Here is a 14,895-nt window from a genome sequence, read left to right as displayed (position 1 = left end):
CAGCTTGTCTGGTGCGGAGAAGTCTTCAGATAGCAAAGCATTTAACCAGCAATTCCTCTGCCAGCACAGAAAAGAGAAAAGCCTCTAAGGACACCTGCAAATACTCTCCATTGGGTTAAATGTTTCAGGGAGCAGAGCTGAAAAAGCTGGCAGTGCTCCCGGGTAAACGCCACATCAGTTCATCAGAGGCAAGCTGGGGCCCCTGAGAAAAGGCGCGCGTTGATCCAGCTGCTGCTCAAGGCAGCGAGGCACAGCAAGGACATCTCAGAACTGGGAGAGGAGGGTTCCTGAGGCAAGGCTGCAGGGGCTCGGAGAATGCAGGTGGGCGAAATCATGGGAGGAGACAGAGGGTCAGCCAGCTTGGAGGTCAGCTGATAGTTCAAGGCATAAAAAAGTCAGTGGTGGGACAGAGGGATGACATGAGCAGGAACTACAAGAGGGCAAGGACAGACACACAAGGCACGACAGGACTCAACTCCTTACAAAACACAGCAAAACAAACCCCAACCCACTCACCTTTGGGGGCAACTGATTTGCAAATTAAAGGGGGGTGTCCATACTCCAGCATGGACTGGGAGCAGTTTCCTTTGCTCCTGCTTACCTCTGCTGCACGTGCTGCCTGTTCTGCCAGGCTCTAATGAAAAGCTAGTTAACAGTTAATTATTACCCATTCAGACACAGGAGATCCGACCGATCCCCTACTCTGACTGATTGCCGGCTGGGAGGGATAAGACAGTCACATGATGCAAAAATCCCATCCTTATGAAAGCACAGACAACTATATTTAGTTGGAAAAACGATGACCTAGTGAGCCCGCCCCTCCCTGGCCCCTTCCTTGGAGGAGTGGACTTGCCACCTCCAGAGATTCTACCTCCATGGTACCCAAGAAGTCCCTCATCCAGCCAAGACTGGGACACCTGCCATGGGAGTGAGCCTGGTGTGCATGCACTGCATGGGCTGCGCAGAGGAGCCCTGTCCAGTGCGCAGCTCGAGCCAGGGAGGACCTTCCCTCCCCATCCTCAGCGCTGCACAGCAGGTCACCTTGTCAGCAGCCAAAGCTGATAAGCACCAAGAGCAACAAACAGGGCCCAGCCCAAGGTCCTGGACCTTATCTTGAAAACAGGAGGCACACTGGGAACCTGACTAGTGTGACCTGTGCAGGGGCAGCATCCAGCAGCAACACTCTGGTCACTGACCTCTGCAAGAACTGGCAAGATGCAGGGTTGGTGACAGGAGTTGGCCTCACCTGGATCAGCCCACTCCAGTCTGCAGGGTGGCTGGATGAACAAGACAGCATGGCTGTGCTGAGAACGGAAAGGGAGCAACGGCAGCCATACAGCAGCCACATACACACGCCACTTCTGCAGAAGAAGGGCAGAAGAAAAGCATGTGGCAACACAACCCAAGAGCATCACCCATGCCCCCTGCTTTCAACACAGTGGAAGAGCTTCAAAGGAAAGAAAAAGCCTGACGACCAGACATTATTAATCTCTTCATTAGCAGAGGGGTGCTCTCTGCCTGTATCCTGCTGCAGCTGATGAGACAGCACAATCAGCAGTGCCTGTAGCATGAGCAAGAATAGGTCACCATGCTGCTGCCATACCCCAGGCATCACACTGATGCGATCCCTTTAACGGCTGTCAGCCTCTTCTACAGCTGCATCTGGGGACTTGGAAGCTGACAAAACCCTCCCTGGGAAGCATCTGGTACGTCTCACTGTAAATACTTAACAACGAAGGGATGGGAGTCGAGAGCCAAGTGCCTGCTGCGAGACCTCCAGCTCCACACACTCGCACTGTCTAGGAGGGGCCTGCACAGCTCCCGTTGCCCATGCCAGCCGAGGCCCATGCAGGGTCATGCAAGGCAAAGGCAAAAACTCCGCACAAAATATGCTTCTGAAAAAACTGCCACCTCAAAGAAGAGAGACAGAGACTGGGTTTCTAGAAAGGAGATCATAAGGTAATTTAAATTACCATCATTCTTAGTCCCTCCCTGCTGTGATCCCTGTACCCAGCTTTGGCTGAGGGATTTCCCCAGGACCAGCTTGTCCCCTGTGTAGCAGCCACTTGCAAAGCAACCACTAGACTGTTTGCTTGAAGCTTGCACAGGGTCAGCTGCACGCCTGCCTCCCCAGCGGCGTGTAACAAAAGGAGACCGAGCAGCAGCTCGGCTTGTGAGGCCAAGGAAGACAAAGCCACCACTAGCCAGATATCCAGCCTCATCTCTTGGACAGGGGAAAGCAATAGTGATTTGGCAATAGGCCAGACCCAGGTCAACCACGAAGCAGGGTGCCTCTAGAAATGAGCTAAAGAAATCTTACAGTCCCATTACCACCTGGATTAAACCAAGCACAGGTATGGGGGCTTCCTCCTGTTGGCAAATCCAGATCATTAAAGCTGTGACAACAAGGCAGCCAAATATCCTTGCAATATCTGACAGCAGGCAGAAAGGCTCCCTTCTTTTGCTACTTAAGAATTACTGTACCTAAGCCACGCTGATTTCAGGACACGCTCTCCAAGTACAAGACAGAGCGAGTATCCTCACTTATGCCCACCACTTTAAGGCAGAGGCACTGAAATTCAAGATTTTTCTAAATAACTTTGATAAAACAAGTACTGCCAACTTCCATCCTGGGTGCAAAATTGCATGGATCCTCCTGCATAAACCACTCTCTACAATCCAGGAAATTCCAGTGCCACAGGTGGCTGCCTGCCCTGTCTCAATACAAAATCACAGAATCACAGAATAACCAGGTTGGAAGAGACCCACCGGATCACCGAGTCCAACCGTTCCTACCAAACACTAAACCATATCCCTCAGCACCTCGTCCACCCGTGCCTTAAACACCTCCAGGGAAGGTGACTCAACCACCTCCCTGGGCAGCCTGTTCCAGTGCCCAATGACCCTTTCTGTAAAGAATTTTTTCCTAATGTCTAGCCTAAACCTTCCCTGGCGGAGCTTGAGGCCATTCCCTCTTGTCCTGTCCCCTGTCACTTGGGAGAAGAGGCCAGCACCCTCCACACAAAAGAGCAAAAAAACCCTAGGGTCAGAGCAAGCCTTCCCAAAAGAGTCGAGAATACCCAGATACGAAAGTCAAGCACAGCACTTCCTCTCCTAATTTAAAAGTCCACCTTCCCTCCACTTCTTTATAAAGGATTAAAATCCACTTCCTTGCAGCGGGAGCATCGCTCATCTTGTTATGGAAAACTTCATTGCGTTTAATTCAAACCGGCATTTGTAACTCAAGAAAGATCTCTCAGCTGCTACTGAGAATTCACCAAAATGATTAGCTTAGGGTGCAGCAGAAGATTATAAAATCAGGAGAAGTGAGACCAAGACAGAGCATCACTCACTGCTGTGCTGAACACCAGCACATCTATAACCACACCCTGCAGTCAGCTCTGGTCTCTGCATTTCAGCAAGGGCACAGCAGTATCACAGATGCACAGAGGAAAGCGATTAAATTGCCCAAAGGCAGCCTCCTAAGAGGTGAGGCTAAAAAGGCTGGGATCTTCCACCACTTATGAGAGCTGGCTGTGGGGTACCATGCCAGGAGGACATCTTCCATTCACCTGGAACCAGGAACAGCAGGCGAAGCTAGCACGAGATCCACTTAAAGCAAGCAGAAGCGTTTCTTTAAACAGCATGCAGCAAGCTTCACCACTCCATGGGGCAACAAGTCCTGGGAGGGGAGAGGGCACAGGCAGCCCAGCGGAGGGGTGAGGCAGCACATGCACAGAGGTCCAGGTGGAGATGTGTCCTCACAGCCCTTCTCTAACCAGCCAAGGTGGAGAGTACAAGAGCTTGTCCCTCTGCTCTGCTGACACACCGCATCTTGTCTGGGGCACCGAAATCTCTCCACTTTCCAACCAAACTCCACGTCACAAAATTTACAGTTGCTTCTTCTGAAAAGCACCCTAACGGGTGCCAAATTCTAGCTGCTGGAGGTGGGAGAGGTGAGCAATGAGGAACTGCTGTGCAAAAGAGAAGGAAAGTCAGTCGCCTCTCTTTGGGAACAGCTTTATTTCCAAGTGCTGTTAGGTAACCAGGACACAAACACTGCTGCCCTTCCACCTCCATAGCGCTTGCACATGACACCAGGCTGAGGGCAGAACACCTCCAGCATCCATACACTAACAAGCAGGAACACGTTTTGGGGCACGCTACAGCTGCTGTGCCTACAAAATGGCTGATGTTTGTCTCAGGCTCCCCACCCATGCAAGTTCCAACTCTTACCACAGCTCAGCATCTTCTGTCACTAGGCTCACTGCTTCCTTGGGTAGAAGAACAATGGACTTCTCAGCAAGAAGTCAGACTCACCTGACCTTACAAGATTAACCTTAAAAATCAGGCACTGGCATAGCTATGGGAGTGTCCTGGTGATCTGCAGTAACAGACTGAGCAATTTAACTCGCTAAACAACCTCTGCAATTAAAGTGAGGAGAGGGAGTCAAACCCTACAGCCTTGGGAGCACACAACTCTGATGCTAGGAGCTGGTATGCTCCAGGGAAGCCTAATGCCCCTGACCAGTGATGCCACCCTGCCCTCACCTGCTGCACTCACACTTCACCATTTCAAGACATCAGGGCTTCAGATAAGGTTAGTGCATGGGAAGGAAAAGCACATCACCAACTTTAAGGCTTTTCTACAGAAGACACAAGAAAGGGCTGTGCAACAGCCTTTGCAGCTGCCACGAAGCAGAATGCTGTTTAAGCTTTCACTTATCTCCTTAAAAATACAAAATTGTAAAAAAAAAAAACAACCCAAAACCAAACAACCCAACCCCCAACTCTAGGTATTGTTTTCTGCAACACTAGCATGTAACAGCACTTACTGAAACACTATCTGCTGTGGACACACACTCATGCCCCACCCTGGAGGCAGCTGTGAAGGAACCCCACCAGCTGGAGAGCAAAAGATGGAGTTGTGCCAACAAAGGACATCTCAGAGCCTGCAGCACAAGCAGCCAAAACCCAGCACCCACAGAAAGCAGATCTTCAGCAGGGTGGAGAAAGGACTCTTTATGAACTCAACACATGGGAATATACCTTTGCTTCCTCAAAACCAGTCTTAATATTTCACTCTCACGTGTGTTCTGGTAGCAAGAAAATTATGAGACACTTGCAAACAGGTTGTGTTACTACTTGGGTTTCTTCTTCAACGCTCCAGTGGATCTTGTTATATTTCACAGCCTTGTTAGCTGGCTAGAGCTATGGAAGTGCATACACACGATTTCCAGCTGCCTGTTCAGTTCATGAAGTCAAATCACACTGCCTCCAAACCAGCAAGTAGCTTTTTCCTGAAATCAGCTTTAAGACAATGAAACTTATTTCCATACTTCCAAACCCCAAACACATAATGCCTCTGCAATCAGCACTAGTTTATCCTCATGCTACCACATGAACTGGGGAAATGTGATCCCATGCAAAGCCAAAGATGTTGGAAACAGGTGGACATGGTGACATGTCTGAGGTCACACAAGGCCAAGCCTAGCACTGACCCCTGTTCCCAGGGCCTTTGCTACAGGACATCTTCACAAGGTACTACAGCTCCGCGACAACAGGATCTTACTGACCTGTCTTGGTATCACTGGGTAAACTATAAACCTTTCCTTCAGTCTTTGCACCCAGATGAAGAGCTCCCGACAGTTTGGGAAAGGCATAAACTGAAATTACAACCCCTTCCTGACTTGGGACCTATGTCCAGAGTAGCCTTCCCTCGGTCCCTAAAATGCCAATTCATTTCTCTAGGGTTGCTTCTTGCAAGGCTGCCCGTGTTAGCAGGGCCAGGAAGTTTTTATTGCACCAATGGCAACACAGCACGTTTATCAGTTGTCACTAACAGCAATGCTCAGCAACAACACACATGAAACAAGCCAAGGAAGTCTGCATATTTTCAAAGTATTGCAAATTCAAAGATACATCTTCAGGGCCATGGACACATCAAGCTGTATACAACTACCATGCAGGCAAATAGCAGCAATTCTGAGTTACATTTGCATCTGGACACATCAGTGTTTTCAGTTGTGTGCTGACTTGGTCCTCCATGTTCACAAACTCCTTCACCCTGGACACTAAAATTTACCATGCTACAACGTATGGGAGGAAAGTAACCTTCCAGTAGTTGTAGTTACTACCTGAAAGCACAAAATAGAACACTGCCACACAGGAAGGGCCAAATATTGAAGGGGTGTTGTTTTTTGAGTTTTTTTGGTTGGGGTTTTTAGGTATTTTGGAGTTTTGTTTGTTTTAAATTAATGCCTACTGCATATTCCTGTACCAGTCTTCTAAGTCTGGTTAGAGCTCACTCTGCAGAAAGAGAGGTGCAGGAAAGGCACAGGAAAGGGAGGCATAAAGAACTTAATTTTTCATTAATACATACCAGACTGGCCATCAGTTGGAAATATATCTGTAAAAGACAAAAGAAGAAAAAAATATATCAGTACTGGTGCAGTTGGAGAGCGAATCATATTTAAAAGGTCCCTCCTCTCTTGATTTGTTTGCTTTAGGCTAAACAGAGGAAGTGTTTTCTTAGTATCCCAAGTTAAACATCAACCCAGTGAGGAACCCACCTCAATTCAACCACTTATTGCAAAAAAGATTTTGAAGGAGTCTGTGTTTACCCGAATGTATTGCTTTCACAAATAACCTTCAATATTGGCTTCTAACACAGTGGTGAGGAATAAAAAACTCCACGGGATGAGCTGGTTGATGGCATCCCCATGCACGCCCCCTGGCCAGCATTATCAAACAGGAACCCGCACAGAGAATGTCTTAATACGGTGACCAGCTGGGGAGCGCAGGCAGCAGCCAAAGCAAAAGGAAAATGAGCATTTTCCTGATGGTTCTTGTTTTTTACAGCCACAAGGAACAGCAGCCACCATGCCTGCCTCCAACACAGCATCTATTCCCGCTAACAGGCAGCCCGAAGCACGCACCCATCACCTGCACAGGCGCCCAGGGCCTTGGCACATCATGTTACCCCAGGGGACACCTTTGCTTTTCCCTTCCCATATCAGCTGGCTCTGCCAGCTCCACTGCACAGAGCTGCTGGCATCCAGACTGCTTCAGATACCAAAACAGACTACTTAACCTTACTACCCTCAAGCTCTTTCCAGTTAGACCTACAGGTCCTTCTCCTGATGGACCCTGTTTATTGCTGGGAGGAAGACATTCACTGAAGCATCTGGGAAGGATCAGATGAAAAATTTCGTTTGAGGAGCACACAGGACAGCACATGTGGAGAAACCCTGTTGAAAAAGGCTGCTCAAGAAGCTATGAAAACAGCATTTTTAAGAGGGCAAAACACTAAGTTTTATTCAAATGACTTAGAAGAGGGGGAAGGGAAGCTAAGCTGCTCGCAAGCCAAGGTCCTACTAGGACAGGGGCAGTCCCCTGGCTCCTGCTTATCAGCTACCCAAAACACACATTCAGATGAAAAGTCACAAGAATTGCTGCAAGGACTACCCCTTGGACAGGGCAATGCTCTCCAGCTTGGGCTCAGCCAATACACAAACAGCAAAAACACACCTCCACTGAAGAAATCATCTACCTCTACCTTTGACAGTGCACTGTGCTCCAGACATCCTCAGGCAGGGATGCATTCATCCCACGCATGAGCAGCAGAAGCAAGTAGGGAAAAAACCAAAAAAAACAACAAAACCAAAATCCCTGCTGACATTATGTACAGTTATGGTCTGTGGCTACACTGAAGGTAGGATCTCAGGGAAAACCCAACATATCAAAAAAAAAATAAAATTCCAAGGACCACTCTGGATCCTTTGCAGACAGCATGTTCTACTGCTGCCTTCCACCAGCACATCATCGCCCAGGCGCATCCAAACATCTTGTATTTCTGTGACTGCTGGTGTGGTTAGGCTCTACAACACTGAACAGAAACACTCTGTACTTGTTCTAACAGGTCTCAAACAAGAGACAATTGCTGCCACTTCCAGATAGCTTTCTCAAAGACAAACAAGGTAGAAGCACCAGTTAATAAGTATCCCAGCTTTTTGGATCAGATAGCTGTAATGGCTATTACCAAAAAAACCCAAAGTTCAATAAATAAATAATAATAGTGGCTGAGAAAAGGAACTCCTTTGCGCAAACCAAGAACTACGCGTCTTGACAACCATGCCCTTTGCTCTACCCCTGCCAGGTGCAGTTCTCCAGTTTGTGTTCCTGCTAGGCTGTTTAGCCAACTCTTTGTCAAATGCACGCTGCAGCCTGCACAACCAGCCATCTGCAAGGGGTCCAGACTACCCCTTTCTAAAAACCACAACTCAACAGCTGACTTGTCATCATATTTGCTAGGAAAGCAGTGGAAACTCCTCAGTGGCTTGGATCAATAGAAAGCACAGACCACGCATGATGGTCAGGGGCAGATAGTGCTCACAATCACCTAGAGACGTTTGCCAGTGCAACTCCTGTTGAGGAAGGACCCCTGCCTCCAACCCTCAGTCCTTCTGTCTGGGAAAGACTGAGACTGTCCAACTCATCACGCCTACAATTAATGCAGATTTGACTCCAAATTCTCAAGAACAGCAAATCAGGGTGCTGGGCGTGCAGGCAGCTTTCCCTGCTGCAGAGAACAAGCACAGAGCAATCAGACTGCAGGACTTGCTCTTCTCACAAATAGAGTTGCTGAGAAGATATAGAAGAGGTGGGGCTGGCCAGGGACCGCCAGGCACAACTATCCTTTGGGACACCTTCTTCCCTTGCAAGCGCAAGTGACTAGGTCAGAAATTAGCCTGCCAATTAAGGGCAGTACCTAAGGTGCCCAAGAGAAGTCTAAATCAGGCAGCACTTTCTTTTCCCAAGAAAGCCATGGTCGGGAAGGAGGCAGAAATGCACGTAGCTGGCAGGACAAAGATAAACCCCTAGGGCTGTTCCCTAACTAGTCTAGTGCACTGCAGGGCTGAGGCTGGGCTGAGGCTGCCTGTCCAGGTCAGCTCCCTCCTCAGCACTCCCAAGGTTAAAATCAAATGTGAAGGACCCAGGCACAACAGATTATACCGCAATTTTAAAGCCCAAGCAAAGTCCCAACACAAAAAAGCTGAAGCCGCACCAACTCCTGCCACAATACACTGCTCTCCTGCCAAAGCACCTTGATGCTGGGTAACCTGACACAGGCCAGATGCTTTGAAGAACGATGCTCTCCACCATCCAACCAGCCATCTGCTCAGCAGCAGGTACTCCAACATAGGAGTAGGGCAGCTCTGCCTGTGCCTGCACACACCTCCCAGCCAAATCCAGCCACCCAGCTGAGCCCATACTAAATAGCCCCAAGGCAGCCAAATGGGAAGGCGCAAAAAGTAACAATATCAAGATGCAAGTATGAAAAACCCATGAAATTTTGCTCCTGTGGTCTCACATTTCCTTCCCCTTCTTGCATACTGACATTTGTTTTTTCAGCATGAGCCTCAAAGCAGAAAGACTTGGTGTCTAAACAGAGGGGGTTACAATCAGCACAGGCAGTGGTGAGCTCTTCCTTGTAGTCCAGACTCTGGTGAGCCAGGTATTTCCCCAAGCACTTTACCATTTTCATTTGCTCTGTACGTTATCCATAGCCTACAACATCTCAGGGGAAAACATGTTTTACAAATCTCCCCATTATCAGCGAAGCACGGCAGAGGAAGGAGCAAGTAGGAGGAGGTCAAGGCTGCGAGCTGCAGCCGGCAGGATGTCAAGGAGGAGCACGGAGCACCCCTCTGAGGACTGTCATGTAAGGCTGCAGACACAGTACAGAAGTGCTTGCTCTGAACACCAACACCTAGAGCTGCTGCACAAAAAGCCCAGGAGACATAATCAAATTAAGGGCAGTTGTCCTTATTTTAGGTGGTGCTGGGGGGTGGATACAGAATCCCATTTATTTTCCTGATGGTATTTTTAAATCCCGGAGACCATATGCTAAAATGGAGCATATGAAGAGAAAAGCCAATGCATCCACACACACTCCTTCACCCCCCCTTAGGGGCTACCTGGCCACTGCTGCTATTCAGGTATCTGGGATAGGTCCAGAAAGGCTACCCCATTTATAAGCCCTCATCTCTGCTTACAGCAGAGCCACACTGCCGACCAGGTCCTCCACCAGCCACGCTTCAGCGATGAATCCAAATACCCTCACAGGAAGCCTACCTTCTCCCTGCTCAGAAGCTACAGCGGGGAAGGGATCTCCATCACTCACTACTTGTACCCAGTCCCCTGCCACCAGCACCCTCCTTCCACCACGGATGCAGGGCCCAGGAGGCAGCATCTGGAGAGCAGCTCATTAGCCCTGGCGCAAGAGAAACGCTGACTTGTTATTACAGCAACCCACAATCCTAACTGCCGAGAGGGGCAGCATGGCCACAGGCAGTGTGCCAGTGAGATCAGTTCCCTGCACCCCGCTGCCCCACAATTACCCCTCTGCTCTCCAAACTGGGGAGAAACAACCTGGGTGCACTTTATGCCACTTGCTGGTCACTGAAGCACGCATGATAGCACACTCCTTGGCTGCTCCCTGTGGGACACGGGGCTCATCCACACTGTCACAGCTACAGGAAGACACCACCTGATTTGTTCTGGCTTTCGACCCATGAAGTTGTAACTAAATCATCCTCCACGTTTTGCAGACAGAAGATTCCGATCTCAGCAAAAAAATGACCCCTCCAAGGTCACATGGGGACTCGGCAGCAGAGACATGACCAGAACTTGGCCGCAATGGCTCTGGCTGCCCAGGAGAGAGATGGGAAGGGAAATGCTGGAGGACAGCAGGATCACTATGGATCTCTCCTCTTAACCTGACCTGCTGCCTAGCAGGGACAATTCAGCTCTGCTCCTCCGTCTGCGACAGCAATGCTCCCAGTGCAAACAGCACAGGCAGGGAAAAGGTCCAAATTACATAGTCCAGCATCTGCTGCAAAGCGACCAGCGCTGCTGGAATATCTTCTCTGTCCCCAGGCAACTTTTCAGCTCAAATCTCTGTCACCTGGCTCCCACCCCGCTTCCCCCTCCAGAGACCAAGTCACTGCCTGCATAGGTTCCTGGACAGTTAAAGGCCTCTTCAAAACAATGCTCAGTGGAGAAAGGGGTGAGGTCTGCTACGAAAAAGCAGCAAAGCAAGAAACCTCAAACCCAAAGATTAGCATGGCCAATTATATCCCTCCCAAAATCCTGCTTGCTTCCTGCTCCCCTCCTTTGTTACCTGCCAAGCAGGCTCAGGGAGGGTTCTGCTCTCGACCACCCAGATCTTCCCAACCCTTCCCAGCTGCCAGATCCAGACAAATACTTCAGATGCCTCTTAACAACACTCAGCTACTGTAATAAGTATCTTAACACCCTCAAAGAGAAGCTGAAGCTTCCAAGCCAGATGGATGAACCCTAACCTGATGTTGGTGAGGTCCGAAGACACTAACAATGTCTGTATAAGAAAAAGACAAAAAGCTGCAGAAGCATTTATCAGTTCTCAAACCCACTTTTCTGCAGGGAATCCAAACCACTGGACCCCAGTGAGTGGTTTTCTGCTCTCCATCTACAGGAAAATTTTGGTTCCTTCTCAGACACCCCCATCCCCTATGCTGGCTGAAAAGCTGCAGCCAACATGAGCTCCAACATCCATTTCCCACAAACCACATGAAAACAAATGCCTGAAATAAAGTTTTCAGTGTATAAACGAGTGTGGTTTTGGTGAAGCTCAGCTATGGTGTCCCTGCTAACTTCACATACTTGAAAAGCATCACTGAGCTGCAAGAGGAACACCCCTGGAAAAATATCACCTACTCCAAAACCAGAACATTATCTATCTAAGATAGCTCCCTAGATTTAACTTCACACCACAAACTGAACCAAATTAGTACCTTAAAGCTGGTGTTCAGTCTCTTGTGGATGGAAGGGGAGCAAGAGCTGACCATGCAGAGTTGCGACTCCAGATGAACACAGGGTGACCACTGGGACTGGCACTGTGCCTGCCCAGCAAAAGCACCAGTCAGAAATCTGCTTGCAAGAGGGTCCAGGTCTATTCTCAGAGCACCAGAGATGCCAGCAGTGTTCTGGGGAATGCATCTGGTCAACCTGACCAGAAAAAATGAGAGCTCTCCAAACAGACAGTCCCGTGAATCCAACGCTCACATATGCACAGGCACACAAGAAGTAACTGTAAGGTCATGGCTGTTTTTTTTCTCTTCCATCCACTTATCAGTACTTGCACTGAAGAGAACAAACAGTGGGTGTTCTCTCCCATTAACCCCTTCTCCCCTCACCTCGAAAACAGAGAAGTAGCAAAGCTGCTATTCACACACCTGAAGAGAAGATGCAGAGAAAGTACAAGGCACCTTAAAGGTGCCTGATGACTGCTCCCGTGAAGCAGCTGGTGACCTAGCTCCCTGCCTCACATCCCTTAATCGCCAGTAAGCCTGAAATGACACCACTGAAAGACTCCAACCTTCCAGAAGACTGACCCTACACAAGTCTGGGCCCAATGACTTGTCACCTTACCCAAATTGTGCCTTAAGCTATTGGAGGTAGCAAGATTCCAGTCATTATCAAGAAAAACAAACTTGTCTCAGAGTCTGGTTGAAATGCACAAACAATTTTGCTGCTGCCCAGCACCCAACTGGATCCCAGGCCATGGAAACCAATACAGGAGGGGGCTTCTGTCTAATGGGGCTATTGCACACTGCTCTGCAATGTGCTTTTCTGCACATACATCAAGGGCAGGCAGTCTCAGACACCACAGCAAAACTTTGTGCAGGGAGAGTTCAACAAACAGTGCGCAAGACAGATCCTTCTCCCTACAGAGGGGGATCCATTACTGTAGCCAGAAATCCAGCCTCTCCATGGAAGGGGATCCCCCAAGTTATCCAAAAGCACAAGAATCGTGGGTATGCCCCATAACATCAGGCAGCGATACAATAAATTCCAATGAAAACCCCAGAAACTGGAAACTGCAAGGTGCTTTCCAACTAAGGACTGCGGACAGTGGGCCAAGGAGAGGGTCTATGGGATACACAAGGCAGCACAGCAAAAACACCGTAATTAGATCTCTTAACTGAGTTAGAAATCATCAGATCCACAGTCTGAGATGTCCCCCGCCTCCAGTTCAGGCTATTTGGTTGGTTTTAACCAAATGCACAGTTTTTCTAATCACCCTCCAAACTCCATCCTTGCTCGCTCACTCCCACTTCTCTGCTGTTAATTAGACCGACTCATATTTCAGCTCCAACAGAAGTTAAGAGGGCTGTCTGCCTATAATCTGCCATGTCTCTTCCAAATCATCTTCACATTTGTACTTACGGGTTTAAATTTACATTTTAAAAATATGGGTCACTCACAGAAAATTCTTCCCTGTACAGCATGCAAATGTCACATCTGTCATTCCCTGATTAAAAAAGGAGAGCTAGAAGAGTCCACCTGAGATGGGGGATTGGTATCTTTCGGTTTGCCATTTTGCTCAGCTCAGTGCAAGACCTTTTGCAGGGGCAAAGAACTTCCAAGCACTCAGATGTGTTAGAACGTATTAGGTATTCCCCTGAGCTCTCACAGTTTAGCTGGGAGTTGGGAGGTGAAATTTAATATGACTAGAGCCAGAGAAGTCTCACACTTTGTCATCTAAGCACATGGTACAGACACCTCTGTGATTTGCTTTTTTGTCTTGTTGGGTGGGACCTCATGCACAAATACGCTATCACTTCTGTTTTAGCCAGAGTAAAAACCTCCCAACAAAATTTTTAGGGTGCACTTCTCCACATTTCAGTATCTACTGCTCCAGTCACAACTTCTCAGGAACATGCATGCTGGTGTCACTCTTTAAACTTAATCCTCCATTCTGTTTTTCCCTTTACTTGCCCCCTTGCACAGCCTTGTAGCCGATTTCCCAACATGAGCCCATCTGGAGGTACATAGGTAGGGCAAGATGCTTCAGTCACTCCTTTCAACATCCCTTCTTGTGCTGGACAAGGCCAAGAGAGCCGATATACACAGACATTGCTCTTGAGCTGTCTAGGAGAGCTCTGTGACTGTTTGGAAGGGCTACAGTAAAGGTATAAAACTACCGTAGTGAGCATCCTAAACGTCTTGCGGGAATTGTAAGATCTGACCTCGGAAAACCTGAAGACCTGAATTTCCTGTAGTTTGAAATGAAGGGAATGTTGACTTATCAAACATTTGAGTGCTGCTAATTACTGTAAGTTCCTGCTATTTCACTCTATCACTAGCTTCATCATCTCTGGTAACTAACATTTCGTAAATAAGCAATCACTCATTTGCACCATTGACCAGAAGCTTTCAAAAGCACAGTTATAAAGAAAATAAATATAAGCAGAGTGATTTAGCGTGAAGGCTGAATATACATTACAAATAAGCTGCTTGGAGACAGTGGTAAGTACTTAGCCATGTACCCGCCTTCTGGCAGGACCTTCAAGTTATCTGGCAGGTAAGACACCAATCTCCCCACAAACCTTTTCATTTACTTCCCATGAACAAAACTCTGCCCTTTACTCATTTTTGTGGCTTTTCCAATTCCATAGTTGTTTCCCCAGATATTTATTCAGGAAAAACTCACCTCTTCTCACATTATTCCAGACTTCTTAAAACCTAACTTACCCAGCCCTGAAAACCCTCTGTTCTCTCCACATGCACATCCAACAGATGATTCAAAAAAGTCAAATGACTACCAGGAACAGAGAAGAGATAAGCAGCCCCCCTGCGTCCTCCCTCTTGCCGGCAGATCCCTTCCAGCACGCAGCCATGCCCTGCAGACTGCAGAGTCACTCTGCAGGAGTGCAGCACATGCTGCCGCTCAGCTGGAAAAACGTGCTCAGCAGCGCGCTCGGGACAGACTCTGCTTCCTCCCACCACCCCACCAGCCTGTGGGGCTGCACCCCCATACCTGGACAGGGAAAAGTGGAGCAGCACCGC

At 48.5% G+C, this 14,895-nt stretch overlaps 1 protein-coding gene across 2 annotated transcripts in view; it reads right to left on the bottom strand.

Moving 5' to 3' along the window:
• Window positions 1-14,895, bottom strand: part of LARP1 (La ribonucleoprotein 1, translational regulator) — a 46,607-nt gene that overhangs the window by 24,109 nt on the left and 7,603 nt on the right. For both annotated transcript variants that reach the window (XM_069869191.1, XM_069869192.1), the window contains exon 2: window positions 6,383-6,409. In XM_069869191.1, coding sequence (XP_069725292.1) covers window positions 6,383-6,409 — 27 coding nt within the window. The remainder of the gene's footprint in view (window positions 1-6,382; window positions 6,410-14,895) is intronic.

The sequence above is a fragment of the Phaenicophaeus curvirostris genome, chromosome 15 (assembly GCF_032191515.1).
Source record: "Phaenicophaeus curvirostris isolate KB17595 chromosome 15, BPBGC_Pcur_1.0, whole genome shotgun sequence".
NCBI classification, from domain to species: Eukaryota; Metazoa; Chordata; class Aves; order Cuculiformes; family Cuculidae; genus Phaenicophaeus; species Phaenicophaeus curvirostris.
The sequence above is the reverse complement of the archived record's forward strand: the minus strand, read 5'-3'. Positions and strand labels throughout refer to the sequence as shown.